The 20,248-nt window shown below is 41.1% G+C and overlaps 1 protein-coding gene across 3 annotated transcripts in view; it reads left to right on the top strand.

Annotated features, from left to right (window-relative positions):
• The window catches only part of herc3 (HECT and RLD domain containing E3 ubiquitin protein ligase 3), a 56,144-nt gene extending 36,271 nt beyond the window's left edge, over positions 1-19,873 (top strand). Inside the window, exons 9-25 of one of the 3 annotated variants that reach the window (XM_036517151.1) lie at positions 1,944-2,011; positions 2,774-2,898; positions 3,104-3,163; positions 4,432-4,543; positions 4,787-4,976; positions 5,437-5,600; positions 5,736-5,849; positions 6,667-6,690; positions 6,788-6,877; positions 7,357-7,527; positions 7,838-7,981; positions 10,654-10,820; positions 13,761-13,827; positions 14,380-14,462; positions 15,738-15,921; positions 17,473-17,575; positions 17,708-19,873. In XM_036517151.1, the coding sequence (XP_036373044.1) occupies positions 1,944-2,011; positions 2,774-2,898; positions 3,104-3,163; positions 4,432-4,543; positions 4,787-4,976; positions 5,437-5,600; positions 5,736-5,849; positions 6,667-6,690; positions 6,788-6,877; positions 7,357-7,527; positions 7,838-7,981; positions 10,654-10,820; positions 13,761-13,827; positions 14,380-14,462; positions 15,738-15,921; positions 17,473-17,575; positions 17,708-17,916 (2,075 nt within the window). In that variant the 3' untranslated portion in view covers positions 17,917-19,873. Of the gene's footprint in view, positions 1-1,943; positions 2,012-2,773; positions 2,899-3,103; positions 3,164-4,431; positions 4,544-4,786; positions 4,977-5,436; positions 5,601-5,735; positions 5,850-6,666; positions 6,691-6,787; positions 6,892-7,356; positions 7,528-7,837; positions 7,982-10,653; positions 10,821-13,760; positions 13,828-14,379; positions 14,463-15,737; positions 15,922-17,472; positions 17,576-17,707 lie in introns of those variants that run through there. The other 2 variants (XM_036517154.1, XM_036517153.1) reach the window with 2 other exon arrangements.
• Positions 19,874-20,248: the final 375 nt, after the last annotated feature.

Here is a 20,248-nt window from a genome sequence, read left to right as displayed (position 1 = left end):
TCTGATTACGTCTTTTTTTTCTGTAACTGTAACGGAATACAGTTACCTTTTTGTGTATCCTAATTACGTAACGCCATTCCATGTATTCCGTTACTCCCCAAGCCTGGTCATACCTGATGCGGGAGCACACCTCCAGTTCTCCGAGGCCATGTGAAATGCTTCTGGGGGGAAAACCGCCAGTCGTATCTATTCAATGTTGATATTGCTGCAACAGCACAATGCTGCTTCCATGCGGTAGATAGAAACACATGGCTACAAAGATAAAGAGTGAAAACATATGCTATGTGCTTTTCAAAGCTAATAGGTAAATTAACCAACCTATAGATACAAGTGATATTTTGCTGCCCCGGAACAGTGGCGGCAGGTGAGCTGGAAACAGGGAAAGCCCGAACACTACCTTTAAATCTATCATTACTTTCAGCCTGTTCCCCTTTATCCTCCTTGAGTAACAATAAAACAAATAATTCACAGAATAATCAACACCGCGTAAGTAGAATAAATGATTATGCTCGCGAAACACCGCAGATTGTCTGTAGTTTGTGTGCTTGCGAAAGCTACAACGTGAGATTAATTAACAAGGATGGCATTTATCGATTTAAATTATGTTAAATGCTCGTGACACATCCCAGCTTTTGTGAGGTCTGTGTTCTAAACGTTATTGTTCATTGTACTCAACCTAACCTAAAAGTTTATTCTCACACAAATTTTAGACAATCTGCAGTGTTTTGTGAGTGTAGCGAAGGGTGAGAGCAGTCACTCCACGCACCATGGCGTCCCTCACGCATTCCCCTGCCGTACTTCTCCCATCCCAGGGTGCCCCACTCACTAGTGCTTCACCCATCTCTGGGGTCCCTCACACCGGGGTCAACCTAACCTGGGGGTTTCTCATACGGCTCACACACTGAGCACGCTTCCAATGGCCTCTCAGCAAGCCATCCCACTGCTGACACCATTTGTAGCGAAGGGCAAGAGCAGTCACCCCACACGGCCTCGAGCCCGGGTCTACGGGGTACCAACCATGCGACTTTGACCGCGACGCCAAAGAGCCAGGCTCGTTGGTATGGCAGTCAGAGGGCATACTCAACCGTAGTGACGGCACTCCGTCACAGTGAGCATAATCATTTATTCTAATTATGCGATTGGTATAGATTATTCTGTAAATTATTTGTTTTATTGTTAAAGAGGATAAAGGGGAACAGGTTGAAAGTAATGACTAATTTAAAGGTAGTGTTCAGGCTTCCCCTGTTTCCAGCTCACCCGCCGCCACTGCCCTGGAAGCATTTCACTGAACTTTGCTCCCGCATCAGGTATGACTAAAGGAAAAAAATACGGGAAGAAACCTAACGCCAAATACCGGGGATAGCTGTTATTGCGCTAAAAGTAGCTATTCGATATATCACGACAGCTATATCGCCCAGCCTTAGGCACAGTGAACCTGCTGTCTGTATATGCACTTTAACCTTTAAAAACATTTAGAGTTTCTCTGTGCACTTAACTTTTTCATTCTGCCAGTCCAAGCCAGATAATTCCTGAAATATTGATGAGGCAGCTTTTTTTTAAATTTCATGTAAAGGATTGTAGTAATTTATTTTGTTTGGACGTATGCCTAATCACTCTGAGCTCTGAATCCGGCTGTGTAGTCCAGTCTGTAACGGGTATGAATTTGGGGCACACATCTCAGTTTTTAGTGACTGATGGGAAGAAGGGAGAGAGTTCGTAAATAGTGATCTGACATAGTGCTGTGAGCAAAGAAACAGCGTTAACATGGATTTTACAGTTCCAAATTTGGACATTCATTTGCAAGTTGTGATCTGTACTTGCAGATAGTGATGTGAAGTGCCTCCAGGCATTGTGAATTGCCTGCTTTTGGTTTTCAGGTGGGTTGCATGCACTACTGTAAATAAATATTTACTAACAGTCCCCTTTTCTTGTTGTTTACTCAGAAAAATGTACCATTAGCAAGATTCATTGTGGAGGAGACCATAACTTCCTATTGTACTGCAGTGAGGAGGTAACTGACTTATTTCTTGTTCATTGTTTATTTACTTATTTTGAAAGTACTTCCCCTGTTTCATTGAAAACAATTACATTATAACAACAGTATTATATATACCTATATATGTATGCCGATTATATAGATACTTATATCTGCACACATGTACATGTGTAGATATTAGTACATGCACGCATATGTAAATCCACGGTGACCCACCATCACTGACTGCATCACATGCAGACAGCCTCAGCATTTAATACCATATACTGTAATGAGGATGATAAAATAAAATTAACTACAAATATCAGCTACAGCAAAAGGCTGTGTTTTTCCATTCAGGGCACCAGGGCTATTTCTCTCATCTTTGTAACATGCCTCCTGTGGTACAGTGTGTGATTTACATGAGTCGTTCTTACTTTGGTTTCCCCATGCACTCTCTAAATTACTTCAGAGCATTTAAATCCGTGACCTCACCTGTCCCTTTAATCTCAGGATGGGATTTGATGCATGTTTGATTGGGTTAACCCCAAACTGCTCTGATTGGTCAGGACCTTTAGGATAAATGGTCTGATTGTTCCCCTGAATTGTTTGCGATCCTGAAACACACTATGATGTTTTGTCACTTGGTGATGCTGTTGACTTGTGGTGTGGAATAATTGTCAACCTAAACACAATCCTGGGTAGTCTTTTAATGACTACAGAGTCAGGAGTATTTGTAGATTGTAGACTATAGATTTTATTTCTGATCATTTCTCCCTTCATTGGTTCTCTCTGCAGAGCTCTGTAGCCCCAGAAGACTTTCGTGTCATCAATCATACAAAAAGCATCTCTGTAATCAATCAGGAAAATTTAGATACCTGGAGAGTAAGACTTCTAGAGAGTACAGACTCCAGCACAACTAAGTAAGTATTCAAATACATTATTCCCTCTTTGTGCCATTGAGATGTGCTCAGTAATTCAATCATTCTTTCTTAATTTATATCCTTTTTATGTGGATAAACCTTATTCCCACATTATTTATCATGAATAACCAAAATCAGTGTTCCAGGATGGTGTTAATTCTGATATATCCAGACTCCCATTTAACATTCTCTGTTTCATTCTCAGTGACATAATCCTGCTGTTCTCTTCGACCGCCTGTTGGAATGCAAGTTTCCTGGACCAAAGGTCAGCACTGTGACTTCTCTGTTCTCATGCTCGTCCTCCCATACTGGTAGGGAAGAGTCACAGTGTCTTTAAACTCTTAGTTAAGCTATGGTCACATAGACGACACAGGAGGGAGACAAACCCTTATCACTTGTCGCCTATGGGCGTCCCTGCCTTGTGGTTACTAGGTTACAGAACTAAACAAGTAGGCTAGACACAATTGCTACCTTAAAATACGTCCCCTCTGTCTTGCTAGCCTAATATGAACAACTAGCTAGCTAGCTACCTAGCAAACGAACATGAAGAACCATGTTTCTCTTGAATTGCATTGACTAAGTGTTGCTGTTCAGTTCAGCCAGCTAGTTAGGTAGCTAGGTAGTGGTTGTGCACTGTATTAAAGTTAAAGCTAAAAAGCTCTGACTGCAGTGCACATGTATATGATATATGTATACCAGGTATCTCCACAATTTCGGACACCCTTCTCCATGCACCATTTTTTACATTTATTTCTCTGTACGTATCAAGAGACAAATTGTAGAGTATGGGGAAACCCGACACTGCCATGATAAGCTTCTCCTCCATGTTTGACTGGAACCAAAATGTTGGATCATTTGTGTGTCAACGTGTGTCACGCTGCCTTCACTCCCATTGGTAGTCATGTCACATAGCTCAGTATTTGCATAAAATAGACCTCTAGTCTATTTTAGCCCCACCTAGTTGGCTTTGCAACGGCCACTTGTCTCTTGTCGCTGTAAATGGCCAGCTCTCATTGAAAATGAATGGCAGCCGGTCACTTTGTCTCTCTCCTGTGTCATCCATGTGACCGTAGGGTTGGGCCTCTAATGGGGCAGTTATGCCATTTAACCTCTCAGTGAGACCGCGGCAGATACATGGTTTAAACTCTCAGTGAGACCTCTAATGAGGCAGATAGAGGGTTTAAATTCTCAGAGAGGAGGGTTTAACTTCTCAGTGAGACCTCTAATGAGGCAGATAGAGGGTTTAAACTTTCAGTGAGGCCTCTGTTGAGGCAGATGGAGGGTTTAAATTCTCAGTGAGACCTCTAATGAGGCAGATAGAGGGTTTAAACTCTCAGTGAGGCCTCTAATGAGGCAGATGCACAGTTTAAACCTAGCCACACTTGCAGTGTTTTTCAGCTGCTCTTCCTCTCCCCATGCTCCCAATATTTCAGTAACATCCATTAGTGTCATTTAGCTGACATTCTTATTCAGAGCGACTTGCAAGGCTTGAGTATAAAGTGCATCTAGTAAAGTGATATGTTTCCTCCCCAGTGATGATGGACACTTCAAAACCAACCCCAAAGTCCCGGGGATTGACCTGAAGTCTGTCAGGCTTCTGTTTGAGACATTGATGAAGCCTGCCTTTTCCAGACTGCTGGAACAGGTACTGGACCTTTCCCCCCTTAATACAATTCCTTCGTGCACTAACTGTACTTGGATTGCAAAATGTTACCATGAATTCTAATGTGGTGTGAAATATTATAATATTATGTGATGTGTTGTGCTGTAATGTAATTCGATGTGATGCAATGTAATATGCTGCTTAATGAAATGTAAGATGCTGTGAAGTAATGTAATGTAATATACAGTAATGCAGTGTGTTGTGATGTGTGCTTGTCTCCTTCAGGCCACTAAGAGCTTTGAGAGCCTCCTGATTCCTCAACTGCCCTGCTCCCCTCCTGATGTGGAGGCCATGAGGATCTATCTGATTCTCTCTGAATGTCCTGCACTGCAAGACTCAAAGAATTACATCTCACTCACCATTCCTCTGGCTTTGGCCATTCTGCGCCTAGACACCAACCCCAGTAAAGTCCTCGGTATGGCCATTCGATCAGTATTACACTGTTTCAGTACCAACAGAGACCTACGTTCGGTATTTGACAAAAGATGAAAGCTCTTAGATGTTAGCATGCTGCCATATTCAGGTGAATGTCTTGATTTATTGGCAGTATGCCTTAACACAGCACTCACCAACCTAGTAAGGGATTTCTCTACTCAGTTCACACTAGTGTGTAAGAAAGCGAATGGTTAAGTTGTTGATGTATATCACTGCCCTCTGTAACAACATTGATGAAAAGCAGACAGTCCATGACCATTTAGTATGTGTAACAGCATTGGTGTAAAGCAGCCTGTCCATAAGCATTTAGTATGTGTAACAGCATCGGTGTTAACCAGTCAGTCCATGAGAATCTAGTATGTGTGACAGCATTGGTGTAAAATAGAGAGTCCATGTGCCTAATGGTTTGGTGATACTGAGGTGGTTCTCCTTTGTTTTAGATAACTGGTGGTCCTTGGTGGATTGCAGTGTTTTCTCCCGTCTAGTGGAGATGTATAAAAGCATTGTGGTTTTTCTCCTAACGGGAGGCAAAGCTGTTCTGATTCCTGTTTTCCTGGAGAGTTACATCAATGCCACGTTGAAACTCCTAGAGAAGTTGCATAAGGTACAATCTGAATTCATTTGTCTAGAAGCATTCTCTGCTAAGTTTGAGAAGAAATTAACACTTGCTGTTTCATTTACATGTATACCCTAAACAGCAGTAATATTTGAAGGTAACACTCCTGTGTTTATGTTTTAGGTCAATCTTAAAGCCCAGCATGTGGAGTACAATCAGTTTTACATCCCTGATATCACCAGCCTTGTAGACATCCAGGAAGACTACCTCAAGTGGTTCCTGAGCAAGGCTGAAATTGTAAGTCTTTTTCATACCTGTGTGCCAGGTTTTAGGTCTTGGCTGTTCTGTGGAATTTAGTGTGTTTGTGAGATTTTCTGCTGCCAAGAGCCAAGTCTAGGTATCCAGATCATCCTCTCTTAAGCAAACCCACCCAGGCCTGTATTAATGCTCTGTTTGTCTCCTGTTCCACAATACTGCCTCTCTCCCCAGCCCTGTAAAGGGAGAATAAGATTCCCTCTCCAGTCATGTAAAGTGCATTATACCCCCTCTCTGTCAAGTCCTGTAAAGGGAGCTTAATACTCCCTCTCTCTTCAATCCTGTAAAGTGGATTAATACTCCAAACCCCTCTAGTCATGTAATGTGTGTGGTTCACTATGGCCTTTTTGTAGTGGTTTTGCTTCTGTTTTGGAGAGGCACCGGGTATGTGCAGATGGTGAGACTGATGGATGTATAGTCTTGTATGCCCAACTGGCTGCTTGTTCTGTAGCAAGAGACTAGAGCCATCACTGCACAGATCCACTAAACTTTATTTTACGTGTTCACTATCAGCTTAGCCACATGATTTAAAAATCAGTGGATATGCAAAGCGACTGGTCTGAGCTGATCATTATGAGTGCAGAACCTTGTCTTTAGCACAGAACTGATACAGACAGGAAGCTCTGTGTGTCATGACTGCAGTCTGTGTCAATTGAATTATTCAGTCACTCACTGAATATTTTTCCTGTTTGACAGTTGTGATTCATAACTTTGCACCAGAGCCAGTCTCATTCCAAAATCAGAAAATGTGCTGTTAAATGTGTAATAAGTCATTTATTTTGTCATTTTGTTTTTTCAGAAAATGAGGTCCCCAGCACTTCAGGTATAAGATATTCAAAATGATGTTATATTCTGATAAAAGCTGCATATATGGTATGGATTATATTATCCTGAAACTAAAATGAATCCATGTTTTCCAGAGCTCAGTGACCCTATGTGCATATCCATTCATACTAAACGCACAAGCCAAGACCACCATGCTACAGACCGATGCTGAGCTGCAGATGCAGGTGTAATATGTGAGGTGGAGCTGTGTGTGACTTGGAAAGTGTTTTCTGACTGTGCTGTTTGTTGCCTGGCTGTGCTATTGTAATGGTTGTGTTGTTTGTTGCCTGGCTGTGCTATTGTGATGACTGTGCTCTTGTAATGTCTGTGCTGTTTGTTGCCTGGCTGTGCTGTTTGTTGCGTGACTGTGCTGCTGCGGTGACTGTGCTGTTTGTTGCCTAGCTGTGCTATTGTGATGACTGTGCTGTTATAATGACTATGCCATTTGTTTCCTGCCTGTGCTGTGGTAATAACTGTGCTGTTTATTGCCTGGCTGTGCTGTTTTATTGACTATACTATTTGTTGCCTGGCTGTGCTGTTGTAATGACTGTGTTGTTTGTTGCCTGACTGTGTTGTTGTAATGACTGTGATGTTTGTTGCCTGGCTGTGCTGCTGTGATGACTGTGTTGTTTGTTGCCTGACTGTGTTGTTGTAATGACTGAAGATGGCAGTCAGTGGGGCAAATCTGCACAACGTGTTCATGCTGCTGACCTTGGAGCCACTGCTGGCGCGGAACCCTTTCCTGGTTCTGCATGTCCGCAGGAACCACTTAGTGAGCGACGCACTGAGAGAGCTCACCATCTACTCCGACATCGACCTCAAGAAGCCACTCAAGGTCAGAGTCCCTCTTCTGAAGTCCAGTAGTACCAGCTCTCACCAGCTTCCCACATCTGTTATGCTTGACCACTGCCATTGAACACCCTTAAGGGATTGAACAACATTAAGGGATGTGCTTTCAGATTAGCTGCTGTGTCTGTCGATTATGTGCCTAGTGTGTGTTGACTCAGTAGCTTGGTGTAATAGCTGGCAGGTGATTTAATTTACTGAAATGCACTGTGCTCTATTAACACCAAATGTCAGTTTGAATGAAAAGAACCAGCACAGCCTCTATGGTTCACGTAAATGTGGTGCTGTTTTGTTCTCAGGTAATATTTGATGGGGAAGAGGCAGTGGACGCAGGAGGCGTGACAAAGGAGTTCTTCCTTCTGCTTCTGAAGGAGCTAATGGATCCAGTGTATGGAATGTTCACCCACAACATGGAATCCAACCTGCTGTGGTTCTCTGATAAAGTGAGTTAGCACAGACTCCATTACATCATTTACATTATCTCATTTAGCAGACGTTCTTCCCAAAGCGACTTCCAAATAAGTGCAGCACTATGCTAAGAGTAGTTATCGAGAAGTATTACAAGAGGCCAGTAAGATACTGAGTTAAGTGCTAAAATAGTGTATAGGGTTTTTTTTATATATAAAGTAGGGATAGATAGGATAGATAGAGAGGAAGGTAAACTAGAGGTACAGATTCCAACCTGCTGTGGTTCTCTGGTAAAGTGAGTTAGCACAGACTCCAACTTGCTGTGGTTCTCTGATAAAGTGAGTTAGTAGTAGGGATGTTACCAACCTGTCGATTAATCAAATGTCACCGCCGAGTGTGGATGTTGACCTGATGATGTTGAATTTTGGGTGATATTCTAGAAGGAGTGGGGCATCCTCTTTTGAAATTCAAAGCATTTCAGTTGAAGAGATGGCTCACTTACACAAGAGTACTGTGTGGAACAACACATTTTGCTTGGAAATGTATGGGATTGCACAGAAATGAGTGCTTTGAAAGAAAAATAACTTCAATTAAGACATTGCTGTAAAATGACTCCAATCTTTGTAATAATATTAGGTTAATTATTTAATTACAACAGTATGTTATTGCTATGGTAGATTGTTTAACAAAATGTACTATTTGTTTTTATTCACATGAGCTAGCTGGCAGCAGTAATGTTAGATTGCTTGCTATTTTGCCGATTACTCTCTTGCTAGCTATCATATTGAGCTGGCTGAAAGGCTAGCTCTGTTGCCTTAAATGCAAGCAATGTCAGCCAGTTAGCTAGGTTAGGTTAATCGTGTACAGTTGCATCCTGTTAGGAGCTAGCTAACTTCAGCTGGAAAACTTATCATTAGATTAATGTTAGTGAGGTGTTATGAAACTCTTACATTTGCCACTTACGAGTGTGGCAAAATGTATTTACAAGACGATCATACATAAAAGTCTATGGTTTTAAATAGCCCAACTCAAACCTTATTTTGCTCAATAAATACACTGGTTTTATGTGTTTGCAAAAATAAATGCCTTATTTCAGTAAATAAATGCAATCTTTTAGTCAGTAGTCTAGAGAAACGTTAGCTGCCTAACAGAGCTTGCTGTAATGAGATATGAGAAGATGCAGAATGCACAAAAAAGCCTGAAATCATTGTTTTGGAAAAGATATATCTAGCAGGCTACATTTTTATTTTATCATCTGTGTTCATCAAAGCGATTGATGCAAAATCCTGTTAATAGCAATCGTGTGTCACTTATGTCCCTAGATTCTTACCTGCTATGGTTCTCTGTGAGGTAACAGTTTTTCTTCAGTAGCCAAAGAAGAACATGACTGGAAGTGGAGGATGTTTAGAAATAATTCTGTGTATTATTACAGTATCAGAAATATCAATTATTGATTTCTTTTAAAATTAATTTTTCACTCTACCATGCTGAGAGCTTCTAGCTGTTTTGTGAAGTAAGTAGCATTAAGGTCTGAGCTGTGGTTTAATTAGTGTGGTTGCCCGAGTGGGAAAGCAAACTACTGTTCTTATTATTATGCCCCTTATTATTATTATTATTTATTCTTCAAGCTTTAATGCAGCCTAAACCATTCGCTCTACAGAAACCAAACCAATGCCAAATTGACCGGTTTATTCACCATTGGTGTGCTTGTACTTTTATAAATTTAGTTTTATAGTGTTAACAGTATAAAAAAACACTCAGATTTTACCCTCATTGTAAAAGATTGGCCCAAAGGCCAGCATTCTTGTGTTACAAACTTTTGAAAATGCCATTTCTCCCTCTTTTCTGAGACTACAGGCATAAATTGCATCAAAATAGAGGAAAATGTGCAGATTCTCACAATGTCTTTGGTTCAGTGCTGTGATGAATGGTTTTAGAGTTCATCCTCCACTTGTGTACACACTCCTTTGTCTCAGGGAACTCACAGTGCCAGACACAGAGGGAGGGGGTGAATAGCGCGTATGCTCAATAATGCAAACAGGCAACTACACATTGCATTTTCTTCAAAATGCACACAAATCTAGTTAAGCTTTCTTACAGTGAAAGTAATAATGTGTTGAATATCAAAACTTTATGCAGTGTAGTTGTCTGGTGTATTTGTAAGTGGGTAATCTGGTCAAACATTTTCCAAGAAAGTGAGTTCCTGGTGGAATTACTTGATGCAGGGTGATATTATGGAATTGGGTGCAGTCAACTCCTGCAAAAGATCAAGAAAGACTGAGCATAACATAAAGGAAACGAGTATCTGGAAAAAGGTTGTGATAATATGATCAAAATATATTGTTCACATGCTAATAGCCAGTTCTCTGGCTTCTTGCTACTGACAATGTGACTGCTGATGATATGTGCTGCCAAGAGCATCTGCAAGTGTGTATCCATGCAGACACTAAATATTTTAAAGTACTTTTAAATATTTTTTAAAGTAGTATGTCTAGTAGTATGAAGTATTTCTTCTCCACAATTCAATTTCAAAGTAAGCTAATTTCATATGAATATGACTTTGGCAGCAGTCTAAATAATTTCAGTGATGGTTGAAAATCCTTAATCCTTAAAATGTCATTGTCATGGAAAATATGAGTCTTGTTTAACTGGGAAACCTGAGAGACATTCTCTGATCTTACTCTGTTTATATTTCTCTTTTCTCCAGTGTTTTGTTGAGCACAATTGGTTCCATTTGATCGGAATAATCTGTGGTCTGGCCATTTACAACTCCACGGTGGTGGACCTGCATTTCCCCCTGGTCTTGTACAAGAAGCTTCTGAATGTGTCCCCATCATTGGAGGACCTAAAGGAGCTGTCACCAACAGAGGGCAGGTACTGTGCACCATTTGGTATTCCAAGCCCTCCTGCCTCAACAGTACAGTCCCCTCTCTACACACTGCTGTGTATTCCAAACCCTCCGTCCTCCACAGTACAGTCCCCTCTCTACACACTGCTGTGTAGTCCAAACCCTCCATCCTCAACAGTACAGTCCCCTCTCTACACACTGCTGTGTATTCCAAACCCTCTGTCCTCAACATTACAGTCCCCTCTCTACACACTGCTGTGTATTCCAAACCATAGAGCCTCAGAAATCATACCCTTTTATTTCAGTGTTGTACAAATGTTGTTTGGCATATAAAAATTGAGTGGATGAATGTTTCTTAAATGAATTGTGGTTGTAATAACAAATTGCTTGCAATTTTCCAGATGGAAATGATGCAGTAATCAGTTCCAAAATTACTCATGTAGCATCATATGTGTTACCTACCCAATGCATTATGTGAGAGAAAACTTTTCTGTATATATAATTTATAATATATATAATGACAAGCTGTGGGGTAGACACCAAGGGAATGCATCAAGGCTCTGAGAATTGTATTGTATGCCTCACTAACTTAACTTACATACTCATTTGTCTCTTAAAATGGCTGGTACAAAGGTGTGTTCTGTATACAGTGCTGCTGGAAGGTTTGTGAATCCTACAGGGATGGTCATTATTTTATGTAACATATTAAAATAAACCCCTTTACCTAAACCCCAATTCATAATAAAGACATTCCAAATAAAGAACACAAACAAAATATATGTATATGCACTTTGATTGTTTATTTAATGAAAGTGGTAAATGTAACAAAAACTCAGATTTAATAAAAAATATGTGAACCTCTTCAGTCAATAGCTTGTGGCACCTCCATTAACAGTGATAACTTCCAGCATCTCCTAAAGCCACCAATCAGTGTCTGACATCTGCTTTGAGGGATTTTTTCCCATGCCTTCTTAAATTAAATGAGTGAGGTTTGAAGAATGTCTTGCATGAACTGCCCGCCTCAGGTCCTGCTACAGCATTTAGATTGTATTTAGGTCAGGACTTTGACAATCCAAAACACAAACAAAAAACACTTTCTCCTGAGCCATTCTTTGGTAGATTTGCTTGAATGCTTTCGTTTATTGTCTTGTTGGAAGACCCTTTTTTGGCCCAGCTTTAGCTCCTTGACTAATGGCATGAGGTTCTGTTCAGGAATCTCCTGGTATAACTGAGAATTCATGGTTCCCTTAATGATGTGGAGTCACCCAGCTCCAGAGGAGGAAAAGCAGCCCCAGATCTTGACATTTCCACCACCATGTTTGAGTGTTGGGATAAGGTTCTTTTGATGGTAGGCAGTGTTGGATGTTTGCCAAGCAGCAATTTCGATTGTGACCAGTGGGGCTCATTTGGGCTCATCTGTCGAGAGAATGGAATTCCATAAACTGTCAGGTTTGTCCAGGTAGTCTCTTGCAATCTTAAGATGGGAAGTTTGATTCTTTTTTGACAGCAGAGGCTTCTTCCTGGCAACCCTTCCATGAATGCCATTTTGATTCACTGTTCTTCTTATTGTTGAAGCGTGCACATTTACCTGAGATGATGCAAGGGAGGTCTGCAAATCTCTAGATGTTATGTTTGGGTTGGCTTTTCCCTGATTTATTATTTTCCTTGTGGCTCTTTGGGATATTTTGGAAGGGCATCAACTTCTAGGCCGAGTTGCTGTCATGTTAAATGGACTCCAGTTGGAAATTATTTGCCTCACAATGGACTGATGGCGCTCAAATCTTTTTGAGATGATTTAACAGCCTTGCCCAGACAGATGTGCTCTCACTGCCCTCTTGGCATGGTGTGTTTGCCTTCACCTATATGGGTAACACCAAACCTTCCAGATTTCTTATCTCTATTTATCAGAGTTCCACCCAAACTCTTTCTTAAAGATCTCTCCTTTGATTGGCTAATTTGGTACCCAATTATTTACCCCCTAATTCTACTTACCTACTTGATTTAACCATTGCAGCTTGGGGTTCACTTATTTTCGCACCTGCACAAATTCCTTTTTAATTTTGTTTTTCTATCACACACATGATTTCCTCTAAACCAATATTTGGAATTGGTAAATATAAACCTGTCAGATATGTCAGATAAAAAAAGACTGGTTCTTCTTAAATATTTCATGGTAAAAACTAAAAAATATATACTTGCACAAGGGGTTCATATACTTCCAAGCAGCGCTGTATATATAGAAAAGCAAAGCACTGCCACTGTCCATGAGAGAGACATTTTTGCATTATTCATGTTATGTCCCTACTCAAACATCTGTATCTCCATGAGTTCTCCCATCAGAGTGATCTCAAATTTGCGATTCCTGTGTGCAATTTCAAAGAAGGCTATTGTTACTGAGAGAACTGCGCTTGCCATTAATGAAAAATGAAAGGGTTGAAAAAAGTGGGGGGAAAAAATGGCAGCTCCTAAGTTATAGTATGTAGGATGTGAAAGCTTAGCTGGTTGTCCTTCAGTGTGCTGCAGCTCTGTCTCCCATGGTGCATTGCTGGAGCAGCTCTCAGTAGCGCTGATGATTTCTTACTGCTGTCAGCTATGACAGTTTGCAGTAAGCGTTTAAACTGACTGGTGATGCTTTTAGGGAGCTCCTTGAGTCTAACTGACACACAGGCTTTGTATATGACCTCATTGTTGACCATAGCTATGTCAGACCTCCTAAAATAGATAATGCAGTGGTTTCTCTGAAACTCACCAGCTATATAGTCTAACCATCACAATAATAAAAGGAGTGTTGTGTCACTACTTAAATGTGCTGTAGTCACTTTTGAAGATCTCCCAGTACTCTATACAATAATGTACAGTATGATACAGCTGACATGCATTCCTGTTGACTCTCTCACATTCTTGAGAGAAATGTTTTAAAGGGAAGTGATGTTTGTAAATCCTGTTGGGTGTCTGTCCATCTCCAGAAGTCTACAGCAGCTTCTGGATTACCAGGGGGATGATGTGGAGGAGACCTTCTGTCTGAACTTTGCTGTAAGTGAGGAGTGGTGTGTTGGGGATTTTACAAATGGGGAGCTGCAGACACGGGAAGGGAAGTGAAGAACTCAATACACTCGATACAGGACTCAGTACATTCAATACAGGACTCAGTACGGCACTCCGTGCATTCAGTATAAGACTCAGTGCATTCATTGCAGTATTCAGTACACTCAATACAAGACTCAGTACAGCACTCAGTATACTCAGTACAAGACTCAGTACAGCACTAAGTACGGTAATCAGTACACTCAATACAGTACTCACTACAGCACTCAGTACACTCAATACAGGATTCGATACACTTAGCACAGTATTCACTGCACTAAGTACAGTACTCAGTCGAGGAGTACAGTACTCTATATACTCAGTACACTGAGTACAGCACACCCACTGCTTACTGAAGGCAAGACACCCTACCTACTTTTGGAAGGAAGCTACTTTTCCACCCAGATAAGTTACTGTTACCTCTATACAACTCTGAAACGATTATGAGATCCCACAAAAGAAGTTATTGTTGTATTACTAAAAGTCACACTGTCCCTGCAGATCACAAGGGAGTACTATGGCCTGACTGAGGTGAAAGAGCTGGTTCCTGATGGAGAGAACATTACAGTGAACAAGGACAACAGGTGTGTCCTCACCGCTCTATCAAGTCATCTTCATGCCCACAGAATGATGAATCTCATTAAACATTAAAGCAGTATATAAGACCCCCCCCCCGTCCCAACACAGCAAACTGTTTGTAATTTCCACAATCTTTTTGAGCAAATGAGATTGTGTAAAGCTGAAGTATACACACCCATATCCTTAACTTATTTTTTACTCCCCATTTTGGCTTCAGCTCCAAATCCACAGGGCAGCAGCTCAAATATAAACAATAGATTCTGCCAAACAGTGAGTGTTTATTGCTGTGTTCAGGGAACAGGGAACGCAACTGTAGGGTTAGGAAGTGATTTGTTCTCTGCATCTATAGCTGTAACATCCTTGTATCCAAGGTGTTTGGAAATCAGTAAAGCCCACCTTATGTAGCACCTTTGCCTCCTATGCAGATGTGTGTCTTTCTTTGCCTCCGATGCAGATGACCCCTGATGCACGTTGGGAGTTGTGTTGTTATTCCTGCTGGGAGTTGTTGTGTTATACCTGCTAGGAGCTAGGAGTTGTGTTATTATTCCTGCTGGTAGTTGTGTTCTTATCCTTGCTACAGGCTGGGGGGTTGTGTTGTTGTCCCTGCTGCAGGCTGAGAGCTGTGTTGGAATTCCTGCCTGGAGTTATGTTGTTACCCCTACTGGGAGCCGAGTTATTATTTTTGCTGGTAGTTGGATTGTTATGCTTCCCAAAGCTAAGGCTGTGTTCTCTGCTGAAAGGGAATGTTCCATTGTGAGGTGTTGAAATGCCACGGCACTCCTGGTACCAGACACATGTTTTTCTTTTCTGCTGGTTAGTATCACTGTCAGTCAGGAAATCAGGCAGGTGGCCAACTATCATGCATGAATTGCCATGCCAACACACACTTTCTCCTTGACCTGTGTACTGCAACAGGCTGTAGGCACAAACACTAATGCTAACCATTCTGTTCACTTTCTATAAGGGTCACTCTGTGTTAAAGTCAGACATAACTAAAAAGGTACTACCTCACAGACTACCTCATGCATTTCAGCTAGGAGCAGACAAAAGTAGAGATTCAGGACTTTCCAAGTCCTTTTGGCACTTAAAAGGTAAACCAAAAAGAGAATCCATGTTTTGAGGGGGATGCATTCTCAGCTGGGATTTTGGGGTTATATGAGGTTGTTTTTGTAACAGGTACTATTGAAGATGATCCCTGACTGAAAATTGGGAATGTAGCTACTGTAATGATGCCCAGAGCAGGACTGGAAGTAATTTGATGTCTGTGGGGTGTTTTCCAGGCAGGAGTTTGTGGACACCTACCTGAACTATGTGTTCAATTACTCTGTGGAGGAGGTGTACATGGCATTCTCCAGCGGGTTCCTCAAAGTGTGCGGAGGGAAGATTCTGTCCCTGTTCCAGCCCTCGGAGCTAATGGCCATGGTAGTGGGCAATAACAACTATAACTGGGAGGAGATGGAGAAGGTGAGAGCATTCTGTCTCCACAGTGTAACATTAGCACAAGAGGAGATGGAAAAGGTGAAAGCTTTCTGTCTCCACAGGAAGGAGATAGAGGTAAGAGCTTTCTGCCTCCACAGTGTAACATTAGCATGGGAGGAGATGGAGAAGGTTAGGGATGGGACCATACAGTACCACATCAGTTTTTGTGTAGCTGAAATACCTTGGTGACTCACATCTAGCACATGGTTCATTCCTTACATAACAATGATTCCTCCTTGCTCATGCATCGATAACTCTCCCTCGGGACTGAATGACTCTGATATAATGATGCTGGGCATTTATCCTGTAGCCTGTCCTTTCTATGTATGTTTGAGGCCTACATGAAATTATCAGTCCTCACAGTGAGATTATTGAGAAACTGCAGTGATTAGAACATTATTCCAATTTTTCTTTAAATAATTTTTGTATAAACATCTCCTTAATTAAGTTACCAAATTACCTCTTGCAGTCGGTAAAGGTAATGCACAGCCTCATGAACCTAGATAGAAGCTAGGATGGAACCTGACTGTGGATGGTCTCATTCTACAAACCACAGTAAGACAGAAAAAGAGTTGTTGGAACTGCTCAGCGTATTCTTGTGCCATTGGCCAATAATTCTCAAACAATTAGAACAAAAAGGTGCTGACTTAAGTATGTCAGTCAACAAATCACAGCTTGAAAATAAATGTGACTTTGTCAGTGTGGGCACTCATTAATTTGATTCTTTCAAATAAAATTGAATTAAATTGTTGAAGAGGACTTCTCTAATGGACTTGAAATTATGATTTTGTGAAGAATTGCTGGATGACTGCAGTTGGTCCTTTGTTATTATTTGAGCTGTAGGTGATTATTTATTATGATTATTATTATTAGTGTTAGTAGTAGGGGTAGAAGTGATAGTCATAATTATATCATGTTTTATATATTTAGATTATTTGAATAATTAAATCAATTTGGCCAGGGTGTTCAGATTTTCTGGAAGATGACAAAGATTACGAAGCTATTTGTAATGTAGCTTTAAACAGGCTGTTACCTAGCCATGCCTGACCACTGCCAACATTAACCATAGCCACATCAACCTTAGTTTTGAATCTGTGGCACCACGAGTGACAACACTGAAAGGATGGCATCTACTTGATTAAACCGTGGAAGCCTTCTTGCTGCTAGGTTGACTCTGCCCCTGGTTTTGACCACCTACTTTACACGTGTTAGTACAAGCATAGGTGTTCTCTGGATTGCTTAACTCCTTTCCTAGAGGGAGAGGCTTTTCACAATAGCTCACCAAATCTGTAAAATGAGTATGAATGCCAGTCTGGGGTTAGGGCAGGTAAGGACTCTGTGGACACGCATTGCACTTCACTGTGAGTAATGACCAGGCAGCCCTTGGGATTTCATGATTTCTGGATCTGTTTCACGCAAAGTGCAGCACCCAGTGGAGCTGAGGTAATGGGATTTAAGCCACTGTAGTTTATAATGGTTCTTAAACAAATCCAGAAAAGGGTTACATGAAGGCCTTTCTGGTTTTTTTTTTAACAGAATGCTATTTACAAAGGGGAATTTTCAGCATCTCACCCCACAGTGAAAATGTTTTGGGAGGTCTTTCATGAATTCCCACTGGAGAAGAAGAAACAGTTTTTGCGTAAGTAGGATCAAAACTGTAAAAGGCTGTGTGTCTGCATGAGTTGTGTGTGCAGGTGTGTGTCGTAGCCTCTCAGTCCTGCACACGTGAGGGTGTGGCTATCAGTAAACGGCTTGTGATTTGGTGTTGCAGTGTTCCTGACAGGAAGTGACCGCATTCCCATCCACGGCATGGCGAGTCTGCGCATTGTCATCCAGTCTACTGCAGCGGAGGAGCACTACCTGCCCGTGGCACACACCTGCTACAACCTGCTGGACATGCCCCGCTACCAGACCAAAGACACTCTACGCAAGAGGCTCACCCAGGCTGTGGAGCAATATGAGGGCTTCAGTCTGGTGTGACACTCAGGCGGCAGGGGTCACACACAGTTCCACATGAAGACTTAAAGCCCATTTGTTTTTAATAATTGTACTATTGGAATAAAAGGTGGTTTTCATGAAATTTTGTTTAAATATATATGACATGAAATGCTCTTTTAGAAGATCTTTAGAAGAACTTCTTTTTTTTGAGGGGAAGTGACAGTAGGAGAATTCTGCCTCACTTTCTTCAAGAACCCTGTACATACATGGAGCTCTTGAACCTGTCATTTTTCCGGTTGTCTTTAGGTTCAGTGTTACTTATTCAATTGGATTATTTTGTGCTGACTCGAATGTGGCTCAGCTGTGCTTTGGTGGTTGGTGGGTGATATGTCAGCTTCTACTCTGTGTGCTTCCCTCCTTGGGCTGCCTGAACACTGTAGGAGTAGAAGCATATATCAGATTCATAAAGGCATATTCATGTGAGAGCACCACAGATCCTGCAAGGTTAGAGGTTCATAAAAGCAGATTGAGGCACACTGGTTTATGTGAATCTGAGCCCCAGGTCTTACTGTTTCATCCTTTCTCTTTGCTTACTGTAACCAAATGTATTTTATAGCAGACAATTCATTGACAGAATTCCTGCATAATTAATTTTGACAATATTGCCTTTGTAGTGACTCACTGGAATTATATGATACTTTACTGAAGGGTAGGTTGTTTGTATATGTTGTTTGTATGCATGCAGATGAATCATTGAGTGAAAGCTGTAAACTGAGTCTGTTTGTACAAATAAAACAAATCTGACCAGTACAGTAGGACACATTTGCCTGGCAGTGCTTTGCTGCAGTACTATTAGACATAGAGTATTAACCTTTGACCTGGAAGCACTTTAATCAGTGTTCAGAGACTGGAGCTATGAGGGCTCTGTTCTGGGGGTTTGCTTGCATAATTTACATTGTGAATTGAGACTTGAGGTTTGAGTTTTGTATTTTCCTGATGTGGTTGTGATGAGGTTTAAATTTGGTAGTATCCTGCCATGGCTGTGATGAGGTTTCAGTCTGGTATTGTCCTGCTGTGGTTGTTTCTGTATAATGGTTCCCCAGACCCACAGCTCAGACCAGTCTGTCTCCACAGTGCTGCATGTCCTGCAGCTCAGACCAGCCTACCTCCACAGTACTGCTTGTCGTGCAGCTCACACCAGCCTGTCTCCACAGTGCTGCATGTCCATTAAATAAGCATAACCAGGTCTTAATGGGGTCAGTGCAGAATCTGGTCAGATGTCTGAAAGTTCAGAGTACTCTTTTGTGACTCCCTTGGAGTAGAGTTGTCCTCTTGTTGGTCTTGACCGAAGTGATGTTGCAGCTCTTATCATCCCAACAGGACAGGGCCTCCTTTGTAGGTTTGTGCCCTTAACTGACTGCAGTACTGTACAGGTTTCGTATTTGCAAAAGCAATAATGAGCTGAATGAGCTCAAGAGCTCCCATTGTCATGCCACTCATCCTGTTGTCCAACAACTAGTTTTTTTCAGATACGTACGAATGTATTTAAGTGTTACCGTAACTGAAAATGAAAACCTGCTTGGTCATTCCTCTTTTACCAGCCTTCCAGTTTTCAGGTTTCATCCAATCAGATAAGTGTTTATATATCTATTTTTCACTCTTATGCCCTCTGGTAACTGGCATTGAAACACAAGTGTTTGCACAGTGTGACGGGATTGCAGAGTCCCTTGTCAAATCATGATCTAAGAGCACTACATGAAAGCAGAGGAGAAAGTACTGAAGTATACCATAAATAACAGACAGCAGAGGGAGACTGACTTGCCTCTGAAATGTTCTTTCAGTGTATTCTGTGATCACTTATCTTGTAAATCTCACAAGTTAAGTTCATTTAATATTACTCTGTCAATGTATGCAAACAAGGGCTTTTCAGTGGCTTGAATTAGTTTAGTACAGGTGATATTTACTTTTATACCTTTTAAATGGAATACATTATTTTCTTTATCAAAATTTCTTTTCCCCAAGATAAATAAAATTATGGTTCCACCTCAATTATCGCATTGTTGTAGTTATATGACACTGTTGTTTTAACTTGCCTCACTTTAAAACATCTTCAAATTAAATCATCAAACAATCAAACTGCCATTACAACTGCTTTAAAATGTCATGCCATAACTATTGTAAAATACTATTTGTGCCATCCAATTTTTATCTAGGAGAAACCACTTTCTCTGAGAAACCAGAGAAAGTAATTACTTGCTTGTATTGAAGTTCCTTGTGTGAATTCGAGGAAGATTCCAAGTGCAGTCCATTGCGTTCATATTAGAAGTATACTGAGAACTGAAGCAATTCAAATTACATGGGAGAAAAACCAACA

Source organism: Megalops cyprinoides, chromosome 22 (genome assembly GCF_013368585.1).
Source record: "Megalops cyprinoides isolate fMegCyp1 chromosome 22, fMegCyp1.pri, whole genome shotgun sequence".
Lineage (NCBI taxonomy): Eukaryota > Metazoa > Chordata > Actinopteri > Elopiformes > Megalopidae > Megalops > Megalops cyprinoides.
The sequence above is the reverse complement of the archived record's forward strand: the minus strand, read 5'-3'. Positions and strand labels throughout refer to the sequence as shown.